Source organism: Anastrepha ludens, chromosome 3 (genome assembly GCF_028408465.1).
Source record: "Anastrepha ludens isolate Willacy chromosome 3, idAnaLude1.1, whole genome shotgun sequence".
In the NCBI taxonomy this organism is placed as follows: Eukaryota; Metazoa; Arthropoda; class Insecta; order Diptera; family Tephritidae; genus Anastrepha; species Anastrepha ludens.
Genome location: NC_071499.1, coordinates 84,421,718 through 84,440,186, shown reverse-complemented (window position 1 = coordinate 84,440,186; position 18,469 = coordinate 84,421,718). Strand labels below are relative to the sequence as shown.

Below are 18,469 nucleotides of genomic sequence, written 5' to 3'. Positions count from 1 at the left end.
AAAATGTCTGTTCCATATTTTATCATAAATAATTAAAAATAATATCTATATATTATCCACATAGGAGATGTAAAAACTAAGATCATAAAAAAAGAAAAATTAACAAACAAGTAAGGATGCCGAAATTCGGTCTGGTATTGGGACTTTATACAATCGCGCACATGTTTGTAAAATTTAATTTAGACTGGCCGTTAATTTCCGTCTATATTCTTGTCTGAAAAGTTCAGGATTTGTTTTCGTTTGAATTATTTTAAAAAAATACAACGTTTTACATATCAAATCGAATTACCACCAAGGCGCACACAAAAAACTGTATATATTTATAATAAGCTTTCTCGTATATTACCCTCAAACTTACATGAAAAGTACTAGATCTTTTTTAAGAATGTATACCTCTCATAGAAAGTTTATATATCAATTACATATAATATATAATATATGTAACGAAATGAATAATATGATATAATATAATAAATAAAACTGAATTCTTTACGTCACTGTAAAATTCCCCAAAATGATATTTTGCAATTGATATTTTTGTAAGCTTTAATAATAAATAGATTAATTCATGTTATGAAGACAAACATCTATAAATTATAGTTTATTATTTCCATCTCTATCAGTTTGCAGCAATTATTTGTGTTGAAATTATTATCATTTGTATATACGAGTATGTAGAGTATTTCCTATTCATTTGCACACTTTACATATGTATGTGCACAATTCTTACTTTTTTCATAAGTTACCCGCTGGTCCGCTTTAATCATGCCAATCCTGGGTGAATATGTTATCAACGCATGTTGGAATATTTATTCATGCTTATCACATATTGAGACGCATCTGCGTCATAGTCGCGGTCTCAAAGTTGCATTAGCATATGTGCTATGTACAATTGCATCAACATAAGATTTTACGTTCGAAAACTATACTAACCGGCTATTTTCATTCAAAACCAGCGACTGCTTGTCTTCCCTTTTCTATTTTTTCATACATTTAGTAACACTTTAAACATTCTACGGAACAGTAATTCCTACTCTCGACCAATGTGCGCATAATCGAAATTGAAACTGAATTATTTCCAGACTTTATGATTTACTTACCTAGAAATAGATCAGATTTGCGTTCGGCTCGTACAAAAACTTTATACTCATCATTCAGGGAGTCTGGAACCATTTTCAATTTATAAACAGTGGCTTTGCGTAGTTTATTCAGAGGTACATAAGCATCTAGTCGGTGATCGTCCGCTCCAAGTGTAAGAATATGTGACTTAAATTTTACCAGTTTCTTTAAATTAATATCTATTGTGTGCGAGAAAATATTTAAAAAGCTTGAGTTGCAAAGTCCGAAGATTATAAAAAATGTGAGTCATATAAATAAACAAAGGTTATATTGAAACAGTTATACTATGACATATGACGATAATGGCTCGGTGATATTTTTTACAAAACTAAAACAAAATAGAAATATATAATAAGAAATAGGTTGGTATGTGAGACATTGATGTTGATTTGTTTTCATACTACTTTTAAGTGCATTTTCTCATTTAGTGAATATATATTTTTGTACAATTTTTTATTGTGTAAACAGTTAAACTTGCGAGGACCTGTTAAAATTACAATAATAAAAATCATAGTGTGGCGAGAGATTCATCACCATTTTGTGGTATTTGAGAATTTGGGCATTTTATACAACTTTTTTTAAACACAAAAAAAAAAAAAGTTTAAATTGTATAATCTAAATAATCGAAATTTGAAATGTGTTTTCATGCGTGTAATCCATAAACAAAGCTTTCCACGTACTAATTTGTCAAGTTATAGGTCGTTTATGCTGAACGCATATCAATACGAATTTCTCTACCTAATTGTTAAATATTTTTTGTATTTTATAGCTTAGACAGACGACGGCGTTAATCGGGATTCCCTGCACAGTTAATTCCGATTAAAATTGTAGTGACCTACGGTTATTTCGCTGATTAATTAACAGCTGATTTGCTTCTTAGATAGTTTTGTCAGTAAAAGATGGACCGCAGGCAACAAATACGGGTATTCGCTGCCCTGATACTAAGAAATAATTATCTATTTAAAAAAAATCTGCAATTGCAATTTCTCAAGCTGCTTCGAAATATCAAAACAGTTAATATAATTTCGAATGTGTTAGAGCAAATGAGCATTGTAACCAGTCATTATTGTTCATCTCTTTAAAAGTTGCATTATTTTTCATTCACAATAGATGTTAACTGTAATTTTTGGGCAATGTTGCCATCGAAATTACCCCCTAATCCGCCTAAATTATGAGAATTAAGTCGAATGGTCAATCTGTATTAGTTGCACTTAAGTTTAAGTTTTGAGATAATTTCGAATTAAGTCGTTAAACCCCATTAAGACCACCGTCTGCCTAGGCTATTAACATCTGTAAAATTTCTGTTTTGACTTTGTTCCGTTTTCTTATTTGGGCACCTTGCTATCTAAATAGTTCATTTTCAAAGTAAGATCGCAGTTTCGCGCAGTATAATGAAAATTGAGCTGTCAATGTCAGCTGATCTTAAGCCAGTGATGTCAAGAAATTTGGTAAGAAAGATATGTTTTAAGAATTAATTTCGCAGTCTTCATCTAAAAGTTTTGTTTTAGCAGAGCTTATTTTAACATAACCAATAGAAGGTGTAAATATGTGGTTAAGAATCTAAATGCTGAAACCAACACCGTAATTTTGAAAAATTGATTAATTCGAATAACATTTTGAGCGCTTTCGTAACAATTCACGATTTCTAAGATTGTTGCACGAATGTTTATTTAGTCAATTATAATTAGAATAGGCGGCCGCCGTAGCCGAATGGGTTGGTGCGTGATTACCATTCGGAATTCACAGAGAGGTCGTTGGTTCGAATCTCGGTGAAAGCAAAATTAATAAAAACATATTTCTAATAGCGGTCGCCCCTCGGCAGGCAATGGCAAACCTCCGAGTGTATTTCTGCCATGAAAAAGCTCCTCAGAAAAATATCTGCCGTTCGGAGTCGGCTTGAAACTGTAGGTCCCTCCATTTGTGGAACAACATCAAGACGCACACCACAAATAGGAGGAGGAGCTCGTCCAAACACCTAACAGAAGTGTACGCGCCAATTATTTATTTATTTTATAATTAGAATAGGGAATTATAGACAAATATATCTTTACCATAAGTAAGGTAAACTTTATTTAACGATTTTCACACTGATTGAAAAATGAAGCCACATCTTAATTTACATAAAACACAAGCATCCATCAGCTTACACCCGTTTTGTGTCTTGATGATGTTCCACAAATGGAGGGACCTACAGTTTCAAGCCGACTCCGAACGGCAGATGTTTTTATGAGGAGCTTTTTCATGGCAGAAATACACTCGGAGGTTTGCCATTGCCAGCCGAGGAGCGACCGCTATTAGAAAACTTTTTTCTTAGTTTTGGTGTTCCATCGAGATTCGAACCTACGTTATAATTGCGTATTTAAATTTCAGCATGAACGCCGCATTAAAGTCGTAGCTGTAATTTATGTGGCAACTCAGTAACTCAAGATCGCACATGTGGCTACGCTACTGCACCTAACAGCTGTTTGTGACCTATAATTTTGTTGTCCGTAATCGGCTGTTTTGAAACTCACTCATAGGAAAAAAACATTGTAAATTCGCATTCGTGTGTGTTTATGTATTCGTATTATAACTTTGTTTGGTACAAAAAGTAAGCAATAGAAACTGCGTGTAAGAAAGATTGCAAATAAAAGTGGAAACAATCTGTAAGGAAAGTGATAGTGTGAAAAGCAGTATCAAATATGTAGTTTTAAACAAACTCTTATTAAAATCTACAAGACAACATTCAAAATGAAATATATCTGAATGATCTTCTGTTGCTGTTAAACTGAAATTAGGTAACGGGAGTGTGATAAAATTCAAGAAATGCTAACGTTTAATATTCAACAGATTATGCATATATGAATGCCTTTATTAAATACACAATTCAATACTCTATTTTACTTATTTAATTCGCGCACACCATTTCATGAAGTCCAGTATAACGTAATTAGGTTCAGCAGGATATATTATTTATGTACATTTGTACGTTGTGTAAATTTGTTTTGCCTAGTTACATCGCAGTCAAATACATACATACCGAGGTACACACAACATACACACTTACGTTTCCACGACACTTGGGTTTATGTTTCCGTAGTGACCCGTATATAAGGTAGACGGAGTGTGGTAAATATTTAATAGCTTTACCAAAATAATAATAATAACCATAGTCAAACGCACTTTACTTTGAACACATTCTTGTGATTAAGAGGCGCATTTATAAAATACGTGTCAATATCGGATACTATATTATTCCATTTCCGTCATTCATCTGAATTACTGGCACTAAAAAGAAAGGACTGGTGTAAGCCAAATCTATACAATGTAGTTGTACCAGTGCATGTATTTTGTTTTTTCAATCAGAATACAAACAAAAAATAAAAAAGAATAATTCAAAAACTCTTACTTCGACACTCAAACAACCAAATTGCAGTGAAATAATCAGCTGTTCTACTGGTATCACCTTGTATGGATTTGCCTTGGTTTGATTTCCAAACGGACGTAATAAATAAATGCAGTTTGTCTCGTAATTCTTTTCATAATGCAATGTTGTATAGTATAATTATTTTCTTAGTGATTGGAATGATTACCATAAAAGTAGATCAGTAAAACAGCGGCCCGAAATTTTTTCTATTTATGTAAGGACAGGACATTATAAATTGCGAAGAAAACGAAAATCGGTTAGAGTTAAAACACTCCAGTGCTAGACCAAAGAAGCTCATACCAAGGCTGGAACGGTCAATAGTGAAACAAGTTGACGAAACACTGCGGTGGAGCCTTAGAATGTTAGCCACAGATTTGGAAGTTCGCCAAGGTGTGAAAGTAGGTCACGAAGCGGTCCAAAGAGTTCTTTTTAAAACAAAAATTGTTATCAAGAAGTGCAAGAAAAAAGTCATAACTATCGCAAGCTAATGTTGTCAAACGACTTTCTTTTGCTCTAATTCACCTTTTGCACTCAGTGGAATATTTGGATAATGTGGTTCGTTTTTTGTGATGAGACAAAAATAATGCTAAATAACCACGATGGACCCAACAGAGTTTGGAGGAAGCCGTTGACTGCCCTACAAAATAACAACATTATTTCCACAGTGAAATTTGGGAAACTAAGTGTAAAAAAAATTTGGACTCACTGATCCAGAAAATCCAAATAAATTAATATTTAAATTATGTATACCAAGATAATGATCCCAAGCCCAAGTGTTACATATGCAGGTCTTGATTGGTACATAAAGTAATTGTTCAACAGTGCTAGATACTCCCGCCTAAATTGCCAATTGGAAATTAATGGCCGCGTTTGGAAAAGAAAGTAGTAATAAAAAAGGGGTTCTACAAACAAAAACAAAACGGTGCTTCAAAGAGGAATGAGAAAATATTCCACAGGAATATGACCAAAACAAACTAAATTCATCCAATGCCCAATCGATAATAAATAACAAATATATGAAAAGAATTTTGAGACAGTGCCGCATATAACAAGTTTTTGTAATTGCATTTTTTTTCTAAATCACTTTAAATATATAATTTTTGTTTTTTACAAATCGCGGAAGAATAGAATCAGTTTTTTGTTATAGAAATAAACAAATAAATATGAGCATTACTTGCAAAATCGATTTCAAACTTTTTTCCTTGCCAAATATTTTTATATGTAAAGATTTATGAGACAAACTGTTTGTAAATATACGAGCATATTATCTAGCGCTTTGCTAGAGCATTCTTTTATTTACACTGATTATAACTCGAAAATTAATTTTTTACAGAAAATTATTAAAAACAAAAATACTATTTTCCACACAAATATTACATAATGACTCGTAATATCAAGGCGAAGACATTGAAAACTCCACATCGACCGGGTCTGAATTATCTGTATGATCAAACAATATTCGTAATTTTTCGAGATCAAAGTTTTAAAAGGAGTACTTGAATTAACAGCATAAATGTTTGCACATGCGTACATATATTTTTGAAGAATACTGTTGGAGTGGCAGGTAACGTAGAGTCGAGGGTCGTGGGATCGATTAATAGGGGGGAGTCACATGGTGGTGTCTTTCTCTTTAAACTTTTCTTCTACATCTCGAAACTCACTTAATTAGAGAGAGTTTTTAACTCTCTTTTACGCTGCCGTTGCGTTCGTTAGGCATTACAATTGCCCGCGAACCTTTGAATTTCTGATGCAATTTGTTGCAATTAGTAATTCTATTGTATATAAAGTTTTTTTGAAGTGTGCAAAGAAGTTGAGATAAGGTCATCAAATTGAAACATTTTTTCAAAACTTTTTTATTTTTTGACTATTGTCGTGTAAGGGTCAATCTTTAATTTAAGTATAGATTACAGGGTCCGACACTCGAAGTGTAACCAACCTCAGACCGCTCGCGTAGGAAGATGCACGGGCATCAGCTGTCTGTTAGTTGGCTAAATGACAGTCCAAAGTATTGTTTACAAGCGCGCGGAAGTATTTTGCCGAAAGTAAACGCGAGAAAAAAAAATCAGTAATGGATTTCAAACGTAACAGTGTGATTGTATTATATTTGGCTGGAAAATCAGAGCCAGCGATTGTTCGTGAGCGAAAATCCCCGACGAAGTGCCAATCAAATGGCGAACGAACTGAAAATATCTGACCGTAGCATCCATCGCATACCGAAAATGACCTCAAAGTCAAGCCTTACAAGATCGAAAAGGCGCGTGATCTCACACCAAAGCAGCAATAAGTCAGACTAGAGAGAACGAAGGAGTTGCTTCGCTTTGCCGAAAGCGGTAAATTTCTGAACATTTTGTTTTCTGACGAGAAAATTTTTCAAATTAAGCAATTCATAAACTCCCAAAACGACTATGGCAGACCATAGACGTTTCAACAGGACTCGGCACCGTCTCACAAAGCTCAAGTGAACCAAGAACGGCTAAAAAACAATGTTCCGAGCTTCATAACGTTTGTTTGTTAACAGTAATAGAAGCCCCGCCAGTGTAGGGCATATCACCGGTCATCTTCGTCTAGGTAGGCCCAGGAACCATGCTATTTCGACGGGTTGGGTCCAGAGGGAGGGGGGTGTTAGATGAGTCGGTTTTAGAGGGCATGTAAAAAGGTGGTTAGTGTCGTGCGGGGTACCTTCACATGCCGGACATATGTTTGGTATGTCGGGGTCGATTCTGGATAAGTAGGAGTTTAACCTGCTACAATATCCAGAACGTAATTGTGCCAGTGTTACACGATTCTCACGACGAAGCTGGAGCTCTACATCTGCTATAGGTGGTGGTTGGACTCCGATTACGGCATTCATAGGACGGGAGCTTAAGAAGGTGGTGACGGTCTCCCGGTGAATGTCGTTTATTGACTGTCTAAACACTGTCAGGTTCAGTAGATTACGGTCAGAGCTTCATAACGTCCACACCATTGCTTTCAAATTCAAAGCAAAAGGTGGTCATATCGAGTAAAAGTAAATTGATTCTCAATTTTGTATTAATTTTACATATTTTTTACTTTGAATTGAATAAAAGTAAATTTCCAAACTAAATTTATGGCATTTTTAATTGGTTACACTTCGAGTGCCGGACCTGTAAGTCAGCAGCCCGTCAGGTTTTTCAGAAAATAACGGCCAAAACGGTACGGCGTTTTTATATGTGAAGTACGGACCCTAAATCGTTTTGGAGCCCAAAATCGTATTTCACCGTCATCATCATCGTTTTCTTTATTTCACACTGGAGCATAGAGCCTCAAAATCATCAATAAAAAAACATTGGAGACGAATCTCATATCGAATTTTGTATACTTCTGTTATTAATGGAAAAGTAAACGAAAAAAAAAATATATATATGTATATAATAAAACAAAAACAAAAAATAATATTTTAATCCATTATTAATGTAAAGCCATATTATTTGTTTTGATTGGAGTTATTCACGTGAAAAATTTAGCGTATGTGTGCGGGACAAAAGTGCAACTTTTGAGCTGTGAGTGCTAAGTGCTAAAGTACGTAGGGATAAGGATGTCTATACTTGTATGTATGTATGTACTTACATACACATGTATGTATATAACCATATGTTATATAAATATGACAAACATACAAAATTGATACTTACATTTGATGGACAAAACAACGTAACGAACACGGGAAGCCTTTGCATTTGTTAAGCACTTTAACTATTATACATTTGTTATACAATAATAAAAACATATGTTATTATTTATTTCTTTAATGACTAACACAAAAATGTTTTTTACGTTTATTATTTTATAACTTAAAACTAAACACATGTTATTGTATAATTTAACATTTATAAAAATGCATATATTATTTAACGCTTCGTTTTGTACTACGATAAAACATAAAATAAGAGTTTTAATAATTTCGACACATTTAACAATAATGACACACATAAGAGTACGTACGTATAATAATCATTAAAAAAAAGAAACAAAAGTTCGTAAGGAAATAATTAAGTTACATAAGTATATATAATATATTTACATTTGTAGAGCATAAGGTAGATCAAATTAAAAACTAAGTTTAGTAAAATCATATTTTACATACTTGTAACTCTCTGCCCGCAACTGGCGCACAGTGAAGCAAAAAGTCTGGCTCCTCTGCGCATTGGAGCTTTAGTTGGGTTTTAGTATATTTTATGTTTATAAATAAATACTTTTTTTTAATAAGATTTTCAATATAAAACTTATACCGAGTCCGTTAAAGCTTAAATTGTTATGGTGGAGTACTTCTAGTTATTCAAAGTTAAGTTAGAACTTGGATTATTTGTATGTTAAATATGCTGTCTTTAATAGTCGCATAGTGTTAATGCTAAAAGGGATTCAAGCGAAATTTGAAATTGTTTCCGTTGATATTAGTAGTACATTTGTAAATATTTGCTTTATATAAATTAAAAACATAGTTCTTGGTGTGCGTTGTCGTGTTAGTGTGTATGTGTATATGTGTGAACTAACCACCGTTGGGCGTCTCCATCGTAGCCGTTCGCATGGGTGCATCAATTTTCACGTGTAAGCTGGATAGAGTCGTGTCGACGGGTATATCGACCTCCTGAGTGCCCACATAAGCGTCAGCGACAAGTGTTAGCTGTACATAGAAAAGGAAAAACCATACATATAATAAAAGTAAAAGTAAAAACTTAATCAAATTGCATGCAATGCAAATAGTCTATTGGCTATACAAGTAGAAAACTGGTTAAAAATGCCAGATCGAAAACGTCGTGCGAAGGCATCTGTGAATAATTCCTCATCACCATCCTTCACCATCCTTTAAAAACTTTGACAATGATTCTAAAACAATGAAAGCAGAAAGGTCTCAAAAGCCTTCTTTTTACAGGTGAACACAGCCACCACGACAGCCTAACAGGAAAGCGTTTTTGTATCGCGAAACTAGCGCGGTGTTGTATTATATATTATAAGCGGTTGAAACGTGCTAAAACCATTATCGAACCAAATTGTGCATTTGGATCGAGCATTGAGGTCACATTTGTGATAACACAGACAAGGAATGTCTTATTCCATCTGCCGTATAAGCTCCATTTTGCTTCTTCTGGCTTCCACCTGTACCGATCGCAGACCCATGACATAGCTGAGCAGTACATTCATTCTTATGAAGGGGCTTAAAACTCGGTGAATCGTGTATCGCCACAAGAGGAGAGGAGTTTTTTCCAAAGCCTATGCAATGCATATGCTAACACAAAGAAGGAAACTAGTTGTAGGTCGCGGTGTGTAACCGTTTGTTGTTGTTGTGGCAGCATAAACATTCCCCACTCATACACTGCTGGAATGACATTCCTTGGGCGGATATAAAGTTGGGTCGTTCCGGTAACGTAGAATTGACTGCCGTGGGCACATGTAACCATTTTTCCACAAGAGAGCTTGAAACTTTGACAAAAAAACAACGTATTTTTTTTATTTGTACTCACACACTTAGTTAACAATAAATAATGGCCAATGAATACTCGTATAATTAAATAAAAAAAATTATCAAGATTAGTACAAAAATAAAAATTTTACGTTTATAGCTTTTGTGACACCCTGTGGTGGCTATGCGCATTAGAGTGAAGTCTCGAAACATTTCACTAAGTTGGAAATATAGTTCTTACTTTAGGGCAAAAAGAATATCGGCATAAAAATGTGCAATATATTGTTTTACTCTGTTCAGGTTGAAACAAAAATCACCATTTCGATTGTTGAATTGACGAAACTCAAATTTGCTTTAAATTCTAATGTAGACAAATAGATACCTTTTGCAAAACTCATGTAATTTCAATTGATGTTAACACAACAGATGTAAATATGTAAAAATAACAGATGCACAGGAGATAAATCGACTAGAAAATCAACTGTGCAAAGTTTCACGATTTCAGATCTTACTGTTTACTTAGACTGTATCTAAGTCATTAAAGGTATGTGGTACATGGATCCATGAGAGGGACAGCTACAAGGATTGACTTTAGTTCAATTGTCGCGAATATCTTCTTGGTAATTTCCTGAAATTGCAGTTCAACCTAACCTAACACATTCTTACATTTTGTTGAAATTCGATATATTATATATATATATTATATATTATATATATATTATATATTATATTGACATATTTGTGTATATTAATAAGCATGTTGATCTGCCACAATTGTTGTTAATTTCTTTTGAAAGAAAATATATTCAGTTTTAGTTGGAGCCAGCTACCTTATAAACAAACCATGGAAATGCACTCACATATAATTACGCGATACATAGGTACATTGGTTGAACCTCAAACTTTTTTCATATTTTGGCATATTTTCAAATAGTTTATAAGCAATGCTTTTGGAAAACATTTAAGGCATTGATGCCCTACAAAAGTACTTTTTTAACTAATGGTTTTTTTTTGTTCAGTGTAATAAAACCTCTCCATAGCAACTTTTTAGATCCGCCACTTCTATTACAAACGTACATATGTAAGTGTGTACGAATAATTATGCACATATGAACATCTTTAATTTAACTTTAGGTGTCTGCATTTGAAAAAGTGCGCTTCTAATGTCGTGAAAATTAAACATTGCCAACAACCACAACTTTTTCACAGTTACTGGATGTCACCCTTCACTTTGTTGACGTTCCATAACCTGGTTTCAAACGAATGCCAAACCAAAGAATTAGAAAATTGAAAAAAAAAAAAAACATTTTCCATGGCATTCATTTCGTTTTTACAGGCGTATAGTTTATTTTTAACGCGTTTGAGTTCATATTTCATATTCTTTGCTTTACCAAAAGCGGTGTACGTACACCTATGACAATGCATATAAAAATCTATTTGTACCTACATATGTACTTGTATTTGTAGTACTCGTACATACCTATGCGATGGTGGTTTGTATGCATATTTTATAGCCACCGACTAACTTTCAATTTCATACGTTTTTCCACCAACTTCATGGTGTGTTGGTTTTTCAAATGACGAAGTATTTAATTACTTGATACGAATTTTTGCGGTTTTTTTGTTTTAAGTTGTTTAACCTAATACTATAGTTACTCATGAAAATGAACATGCTTTTGCAAATCTTTAGCAAAAATTAAACCCATCTTGTTTTCGTGGTCATCTATGTGCGTACTCTTATGCGAGTATTATTTGAGCTTGTACTTTTTCCATTGCTGATTTCTTTAGAAAGTAAGTGTAAACAGCTTTTGGGAGTTAGGTGTACTCATGCGCACAAGATATCAAAGGAGTGTACAAGAAATGAGCAACTGCAACTATCATATTTCAATTAATATTAATTTAATGAAGTAAACAAGTGTTTTTATTGAAAAAAAAAACAACAATATGTTTATGAAATTTATTAAATAAATCGGGTTTGGTCCCACCTCTGGATTGCGCCTTACAAAACAACAGAAAATTTCTCCATCTCGGAAAATATTTTTTTCCATTTGCTTAGAATTGCTAACTATCCTATAGACCTGTTCTAGTTTTTCTAAATTAATATTTAACAAGTGTAATCACTTCATATCTACTTGTTGAGCTACGGTGACTTCGTTACAATATTTTATTGAACCTTTATTAAGATGGCTACTCAAGTTACGGCTATAAATGATTAAATATTTTGAGAAAAGCAAGTAATTTAGTGCCTGACGGAAAAAAGTGCTAAGTCGGCTTAAGTTATTTGATCAAACGTATACAGACACATACATATTGTATGTATGTAGTATGTATATACTCATATCAATTTATAAATGCGTATTTATGAAACATTCTGCATCAACTGAGCCGTTCTTCTGCCCAAAAATGACTTGGTTTTGAATTATTGGTCATAGTCTTCATATTTATTTAAAATAGTTTCCTTTTTAATGACGAATGTCATTTTTTGTATTCAAAAATTCATGAGATAATTTTAAAATTCAAAATGGCAGATCTTCTTGTTCTTAATTAGCGCGCTAACTGCTTAAACGATTTTGGCTATTTATATATCTTTGTCTATATAAATATATACATATATATATATGTATATAATATAAATGGCGCTTATACCCTTTTTGGGTGTTCTACATTCCTAAACCGACTCCGAACGGCAGATATTTTTACGAGGAGTTTTTGCATGGCAGAAATACACTCGGAGGTTTGTCATTGCATGCCGAGGAGCGACCACTATTAGAAAATACTTTTTGTGTCATTTGCTGTTTCATGCACGTAGACTCGATCCTGCCCACTTCTGAATGGTAGTCACGCAGCCCATTCAGCTGCGGCATTTTTGCCTATGTAGGTCTCGTAAATAAAATAATAGGACTATGAATAAGTTCGTGCGGTTTTTTTTCGAAATTTGAAACTTTATTGACGTAAAATGGTTACAAATTTAATATTCAAAATATTGTCCATCGCTTACTACTACTTTTTCCCATCTTTCTGGCAATTCACGGATTCCCTTTGTGAAAAATTCGGTCGGTTTTGCCGCAATCCACGAATCGATCCATTTTTTGACTTCATCGTAATTACGGAAGTGCTGGTCAGCCAGGCCATGTTGCATCGATCGGAAGAGATAGTAATCGGATGGCGCAAGGTCTGGACTATACGGCGGGTGGGGTAGGACATCCCATTTGAGCGTTTCTAAGTATGTTTTGACCACTTGTGCAACATGTGGCCGAGCATTGTCATGTTGCAAAATAACTTTGTCGTGTCTATCGGCGTATTGCGGCCGTTTTTCTCGCAGTGCTCGGCTCAAACGCATCAATTGTCGTCGGTAGACATCCCCCGTAATCGTTTCATTCGGTTTCAGTAGCTCATAATACACAACACCCAGCTGGTCCCACCAGATACACAGCATAACCTTCAGGCCATGAATATTCTGCGCCGACGTCGATGTTGAAGCATGGCCAGGGTATCCATACGTTGCCCGACGTTTTGGATTGTCGTAATGGACCCACTTTTCATCGCCAGTCACAATTCGATGCAAAAAACCCTTTCTTTTGTGCCGTTGAAGCAGTTGTTCGCATGCCATAAAACGGCGTTCAACGTCTCTTGGCTTCAATTCATACGGCACCCAATGGCCTACCTTTCGGATCATTCCCATGGCTTTTAAACGTTTGGAAATGGTTGATTGATCAACTCCCAAAGTTTTTGCAACCTCTTCTTGCGTTTGAGCCGGATCTTGATCGAGCAATTCCTCCAATTCGGTATCCATGAACTTTGGCGGCGCACCCTCGCGTTCTTCGTCTTCCAAGCCAAAATCACCACTTTTAAAGCGTGCAAACCACTTCTGGCACGTTCGCTCAGATAGAGCATGCTCACCATAAACTTCCACCAAGATACGATGACTTTCGGCTGCTTTTTTCTTCATATTAAAATAATGAAGAAGAATTCCCCGCAAAAACACATTATTTGGCACGAAATTCGACATTTTCAAGTGTGGTAAAAATATTGTTGTTTACGCTTCAAATAAAAAACTTATACTGACGTTTGTGCCTTACGACAGTAGCTCTCCAATGAATGTTTGGAAATGTGGATCGATGGAATAATAATCAAGTTACGCCATCTGTTGTAAAACCGCACGAACTTATTCATAGTCCTATTAACATCTCAAATCGAGGTTTTGTTTATTTTCAGGACTATTAGATCCATAAATTTCGTATTCTAAAAATCTTAATATAATTCAAATATACATATATTTAGCGATCCCAAAAACCTCCAAGTAATGAGTTTCAATGAACTTTACAACAACAAAATACGTCCAATATATAATATCTGTCCTTATTTAGTAATCTAATAATACATTCACATATGCATTAATCACCTATAAATCCACCAAATTAATCTACCCGTTCGCATATATATGGCAGATTACCTGCAAAACTGACAATCAGCTGGCAATACTGCTTTGAGAGGTTTTTCTTCATATAAATTATTTTGGTGGAATATTTCGGTGTTTTTGGTTTTTTTAATTATTACTAACGATATGAAGAAAATACAAGGAGAAGGAATAGCTAATTTAATTGCGCAATTGGCTGCTAATAATAAACAGTTGGAGAAAATCCGCATGCGACGGTGGGTGCGATGCGAGGTTTCAAAAAATTATGGCTGCAATACGCATGGGAAATTCTATATTACATTTTATAATAAGTAATAAGAGGACAAAACGTTTATGGACACACGCTTTTTTCTGCAAAATGAATCCATAATTAATAATATTGAACAAACATTTTATTAGAATTATGTTTACAGACCTGTTTTCTTTGCCGGCATCCATTTCATTTAGTTTTTATTTTGATGTTTCTCCTTACATTCGTAATAATAATTATCGATAACGCAGAAAACACAGCGCTGTATGTCAAAAAGTATCATTATTATCTAGGATTATTTTATAATCTCAGATTTTGGGAGAGAAATTTTGTATGGGAAACCGCGCTTTTTAATTACGGATTTTGAGTTAAGCGCGAAAAAGTAGATTATATACTTATATGTGAACGTATTATAAGCCATTGTTTGTCTACCCGCTGATGATCCAATGATTTCAAAATTAAAAGTTAGGTCCCTGCCATTCCTGGTTGTTGATAGGACAATAGACAAGTTATAGGAATGTGAGTGTGACGGAACACAGGGTAGTTAAGGTAGTTGTTAGCTTAAGAAGCTCCCATGGCAGCCGATGATCCATCAGAATGAGCGGAACAATCTTTGGATTTTACAAACCCTGCTTATCGCTCAGCGCTTGCTGAGATGGCAAAAGCTCAATTCGTTCAAGCGAAACTCGTAGATGGTAGGCAATGAACCTTCACGAGCATTTCCTGCATAACTATTTATTTAGTCATGCCATTGTTGACATGACTGACATGATTTGATTCTTTTAATGTTAAACGTCCATTTAAAACGCTTTATTAAACATTTATTTGTTTAATCAAATTAAAAAAGGTAATTTTTTGTTTTAATTGACTTCATTCGGCACTAATGACCTTAGTTGTCATATTAGAACTGCTTTCATATAATTATTGTATCTTTGCCTCGATTTTTATGAAAATGTGCCACTGTTCACTGAATTGAACTATTTTGTGCTTGTCGTGGAAACTGCACAAGTTTCCGAATTCACAGCCATAACTTGTCGGCCATACCAATATCGGTTAACCGCGGTATTTAGCATTTAAACCAGTTTTTTTCGCTTTTTGTTGTGATTTTCTGCCATTTTCACTATGTTTTATGATGTTTTAATAAATATTTCTTTTATTTGCAAACTTGTATCTATTTGAAAAAGTGTGCACACTAACTAACTCACTACGCTAAGCGTCGAGCGTTGTACGATTACGATTAATTGTAATTACAAGCCGCAATTAAATGTGCGTTCGGGTCGAGACAAGTCAGGGCAGTAATGTGTGGTTTAAAGAGTTAGAAAGAGCATTAATAAATTTGCCCACTTCTCTTACACAAATTAATAAACAACGAACTGTGGAAGTAATTAAATAAATATGCTATAAGAGTAGCTTACTGTACCTGTAACGGGAGATGTCAAAAATTAGAATTTTTTAAGAGCGTCGTAAAAAGGATTTGGTTTATTTGCATCTCAGAAATTTACAATAATATATTTGCTATTTTAGCTTTTTTTGAGTTCGTTCTTCACAATTTTTAGCTCGCCAGTTGTTCTCGTATACCCTTAAACTAAAATTTCCGAAGAAATTCTTTATTGGACGATATTGCGGCCAGCTTGTGGGATTCCGCTCTTTTGATACAAAATTAACTTTTCGCATATTTAAAAGCTATTGAGTTTTAATGGCCTAGTGGGACGACCAGAATGTTACTTTTTGAAGAAAGAAATAAAAATTCCGGTCAAATATTCCTTCTGGTGTACTTAGCAATACTTCTTACTTCACTGCAAAGCTATAATACTTAGCTTTAACCAAGCCTTTATTGGGAGTTTGAGCTCCACCTCCTATTTGTGGTGTGCGTCTTGATGTTCTTCCAAAAATGAAGAGATCTACAGTTTTAGGCCGACTCCGAACGGCAGATGGTTTTTGTTTTTATGCGAAGCTTTCTCATGGCAGAAATACACTCGGAGGCTTGCCATTCCTTCATTTGGGTGCTTCACGGAGACTCGAACCTGGTAGTTACGCAGCCCATTCGGCTACTGGGGCGGCCGATATAAATCATTACTTTTGGTTAAAATTTGTGCCTGAAATTCAACTTCACTTCAGAGCCCCATTTGGAAATGCCATTTGTAGGGTAAATTGATTGAAGTGCCAGTCTGGCACTCCTCAAGTAGCACTGAAGCGCCGTTTTGATGCCATTTGTATAAAATCGAACATATCTAGGTACCTGAGATTTGCTGAGTGGAAAATATCTTACGTCATCTAAAATGTATGATTTTTTATTGAAATTTCGAATCATCTATTGGCATCGCGACTTTATTTTAGATATTTGCTGCTAACTAACTTTTCTTGAGGACTTTGCTTGACGTTTTCTTAACGTTTTACAGATAGAACTCTGATGGAAATTCATTTATGAGGCGGCGTTGCGTGGGCTTATTTCATCCTTATTGTTGAATTTACCATTAATTTTAGATATACCACATTTAATCATGATCAAAATCTTTCCATCGCCACATTTTTTTCACGCTCATCCTTAAGAATTCTGTATAAAGTAGATCTAGAAACTTTGAAATGATTAACGCTAAATATTTGTGAAGCTCGTGGGTGGTACGTTGCTTTAACGGCATCTTTATTAAAACCATTTTTTTTCTGGCAACAGAGGCTACGGAGCAAGTCTAAATACCCATTCACGCCTACTGATTCGTTGCGTAAATTAAAGAAAATTAAGAATACTCAAATTTTTTTGTCATCACTCGTTAGTAGAAATAAAAAAATTTTGTTAGAAAAGAATTTGTTTGCACTTACCGTGCTCCCCTCCAGCTCTTGCGAGTTTTCACTACCCACAAGATGAAGCACTTCACCGCCCGAGCGTATGGCCACCTCGCCAAGTATGCCTCCCACAGCCTCCTGCGTTTCATTTTCACTTACCGAACGCTCGCCATACCAGATAAGGTAGAGCTGTAGTTGGCAAAATAAATAATCAAATATTAATTTTAATTTCGAACTGTTTACGAAATGAGATGACTTAAATTATATATATTTTTTACCAAGCATTCCCTTCTACTAACCCTAATGCGCTTTTTCAACAGCGTTATAGCTGCATCCTGCACCAGCTCGGTGTGTGGTGGTATCACTGCAGTGGATATAAACACAGCGCTGTCATATGGCACCAGTTCGGAGGCATGTACAATACCTACAAAAGAATTACCACCGTCGTGTACTTTGATGCTGTTCAAACCGGCGAGGAATTGCCGCGTATTGTTGAAGCTATAGGCGGCCGGGATGCCTAGAAAATGAATAAAGTGTAAAATCAAATATTGTGCGTACATACATATGTATGTATATTATCATATGGTATACAAAGATTTCCAGGTATAGAATCAAGGGTGGGCCGATAAGGAACTAAAAATTTAATTCAATTCGGCAAAAAATGTTTTCTTTTTCAACAAGTGCTGCTTTTAGCTCGGTACACTTCATCCAAACGTTCTCCAGGTGTGTCTCAAAATAGGCATTTGTTTAATTGAAAACATCTTATTACACCCAAATATCCTCGTGATGAGCCATTTCTTCATATTTGTAAACAGGTGATTGTCGCAGGTGGCAAAATTTCAAAAATATGCTGGGCGAGGTAGCATCCTATAACCTAATTACTGCAGTTTCGCTACCGAGACTGTGCTCTTGTGCCCCGGTGCATTGCATCCGCGGGAAGAGAACCTCACATCGCCAAATGCATTTGTTTTCGGCGTTAAACCGATTCAAAAGCCTCCACTTACTAAAAAATGTCGGCAAGATTTAGTTGGCAAAATTCTTATCAAGCAGATCGTCAACGAGTCGTTGGTACTGGTT

At 34.9% G+C, this 18,469-nt stretch overlaps 2 protein-coding genes across 5 annotated transcripts in view; one reads left to right on the top strand and one right to left on the bottom strand.

The window, feature by feature from the left end:
* Positions 1-18,469, top strand: part of LOC128858315 (mucin-17) — a 109,689-nt gene that overhangs the window by 2,182 nt on the left and 89,038 nt on the right. The gene's annotated exons all lie outside the window — the stretch shown is intronic.
* LOC128858318 (uncharacterized) overlaps positions 1-18,469 on the bottom strand; it is a 69,628-nt gene that overhangs the window by 1,637 nt on the left and 49,522 nt on the right. For all 4 annotated transcript variants that reach the window (XM_054094484.1, XM_054094485.1, XM_054094487.1 and 1 more), the window contains exons 3-6: positions 17,692-17,909; positions 17,429-17,581; positions 9,038-9,167; positions 1,101-1,298 (exon numbers count right to left, since the gene is read on the bottom strand). In XM_054094484.1, the coding sequence (XP_053950459.1) occupies positions 1,101-1,298; positions 9,038-9,167; positions 17,429-17,581; positions 17,692-17,909 (699 nt within the window). The remainder of the gene's footprint in view (positions 1-1,100; positions 1,299-9,037; positions 9,168-17,428; positions 17,582-17,691; positions 17,910-18,469) is intronic.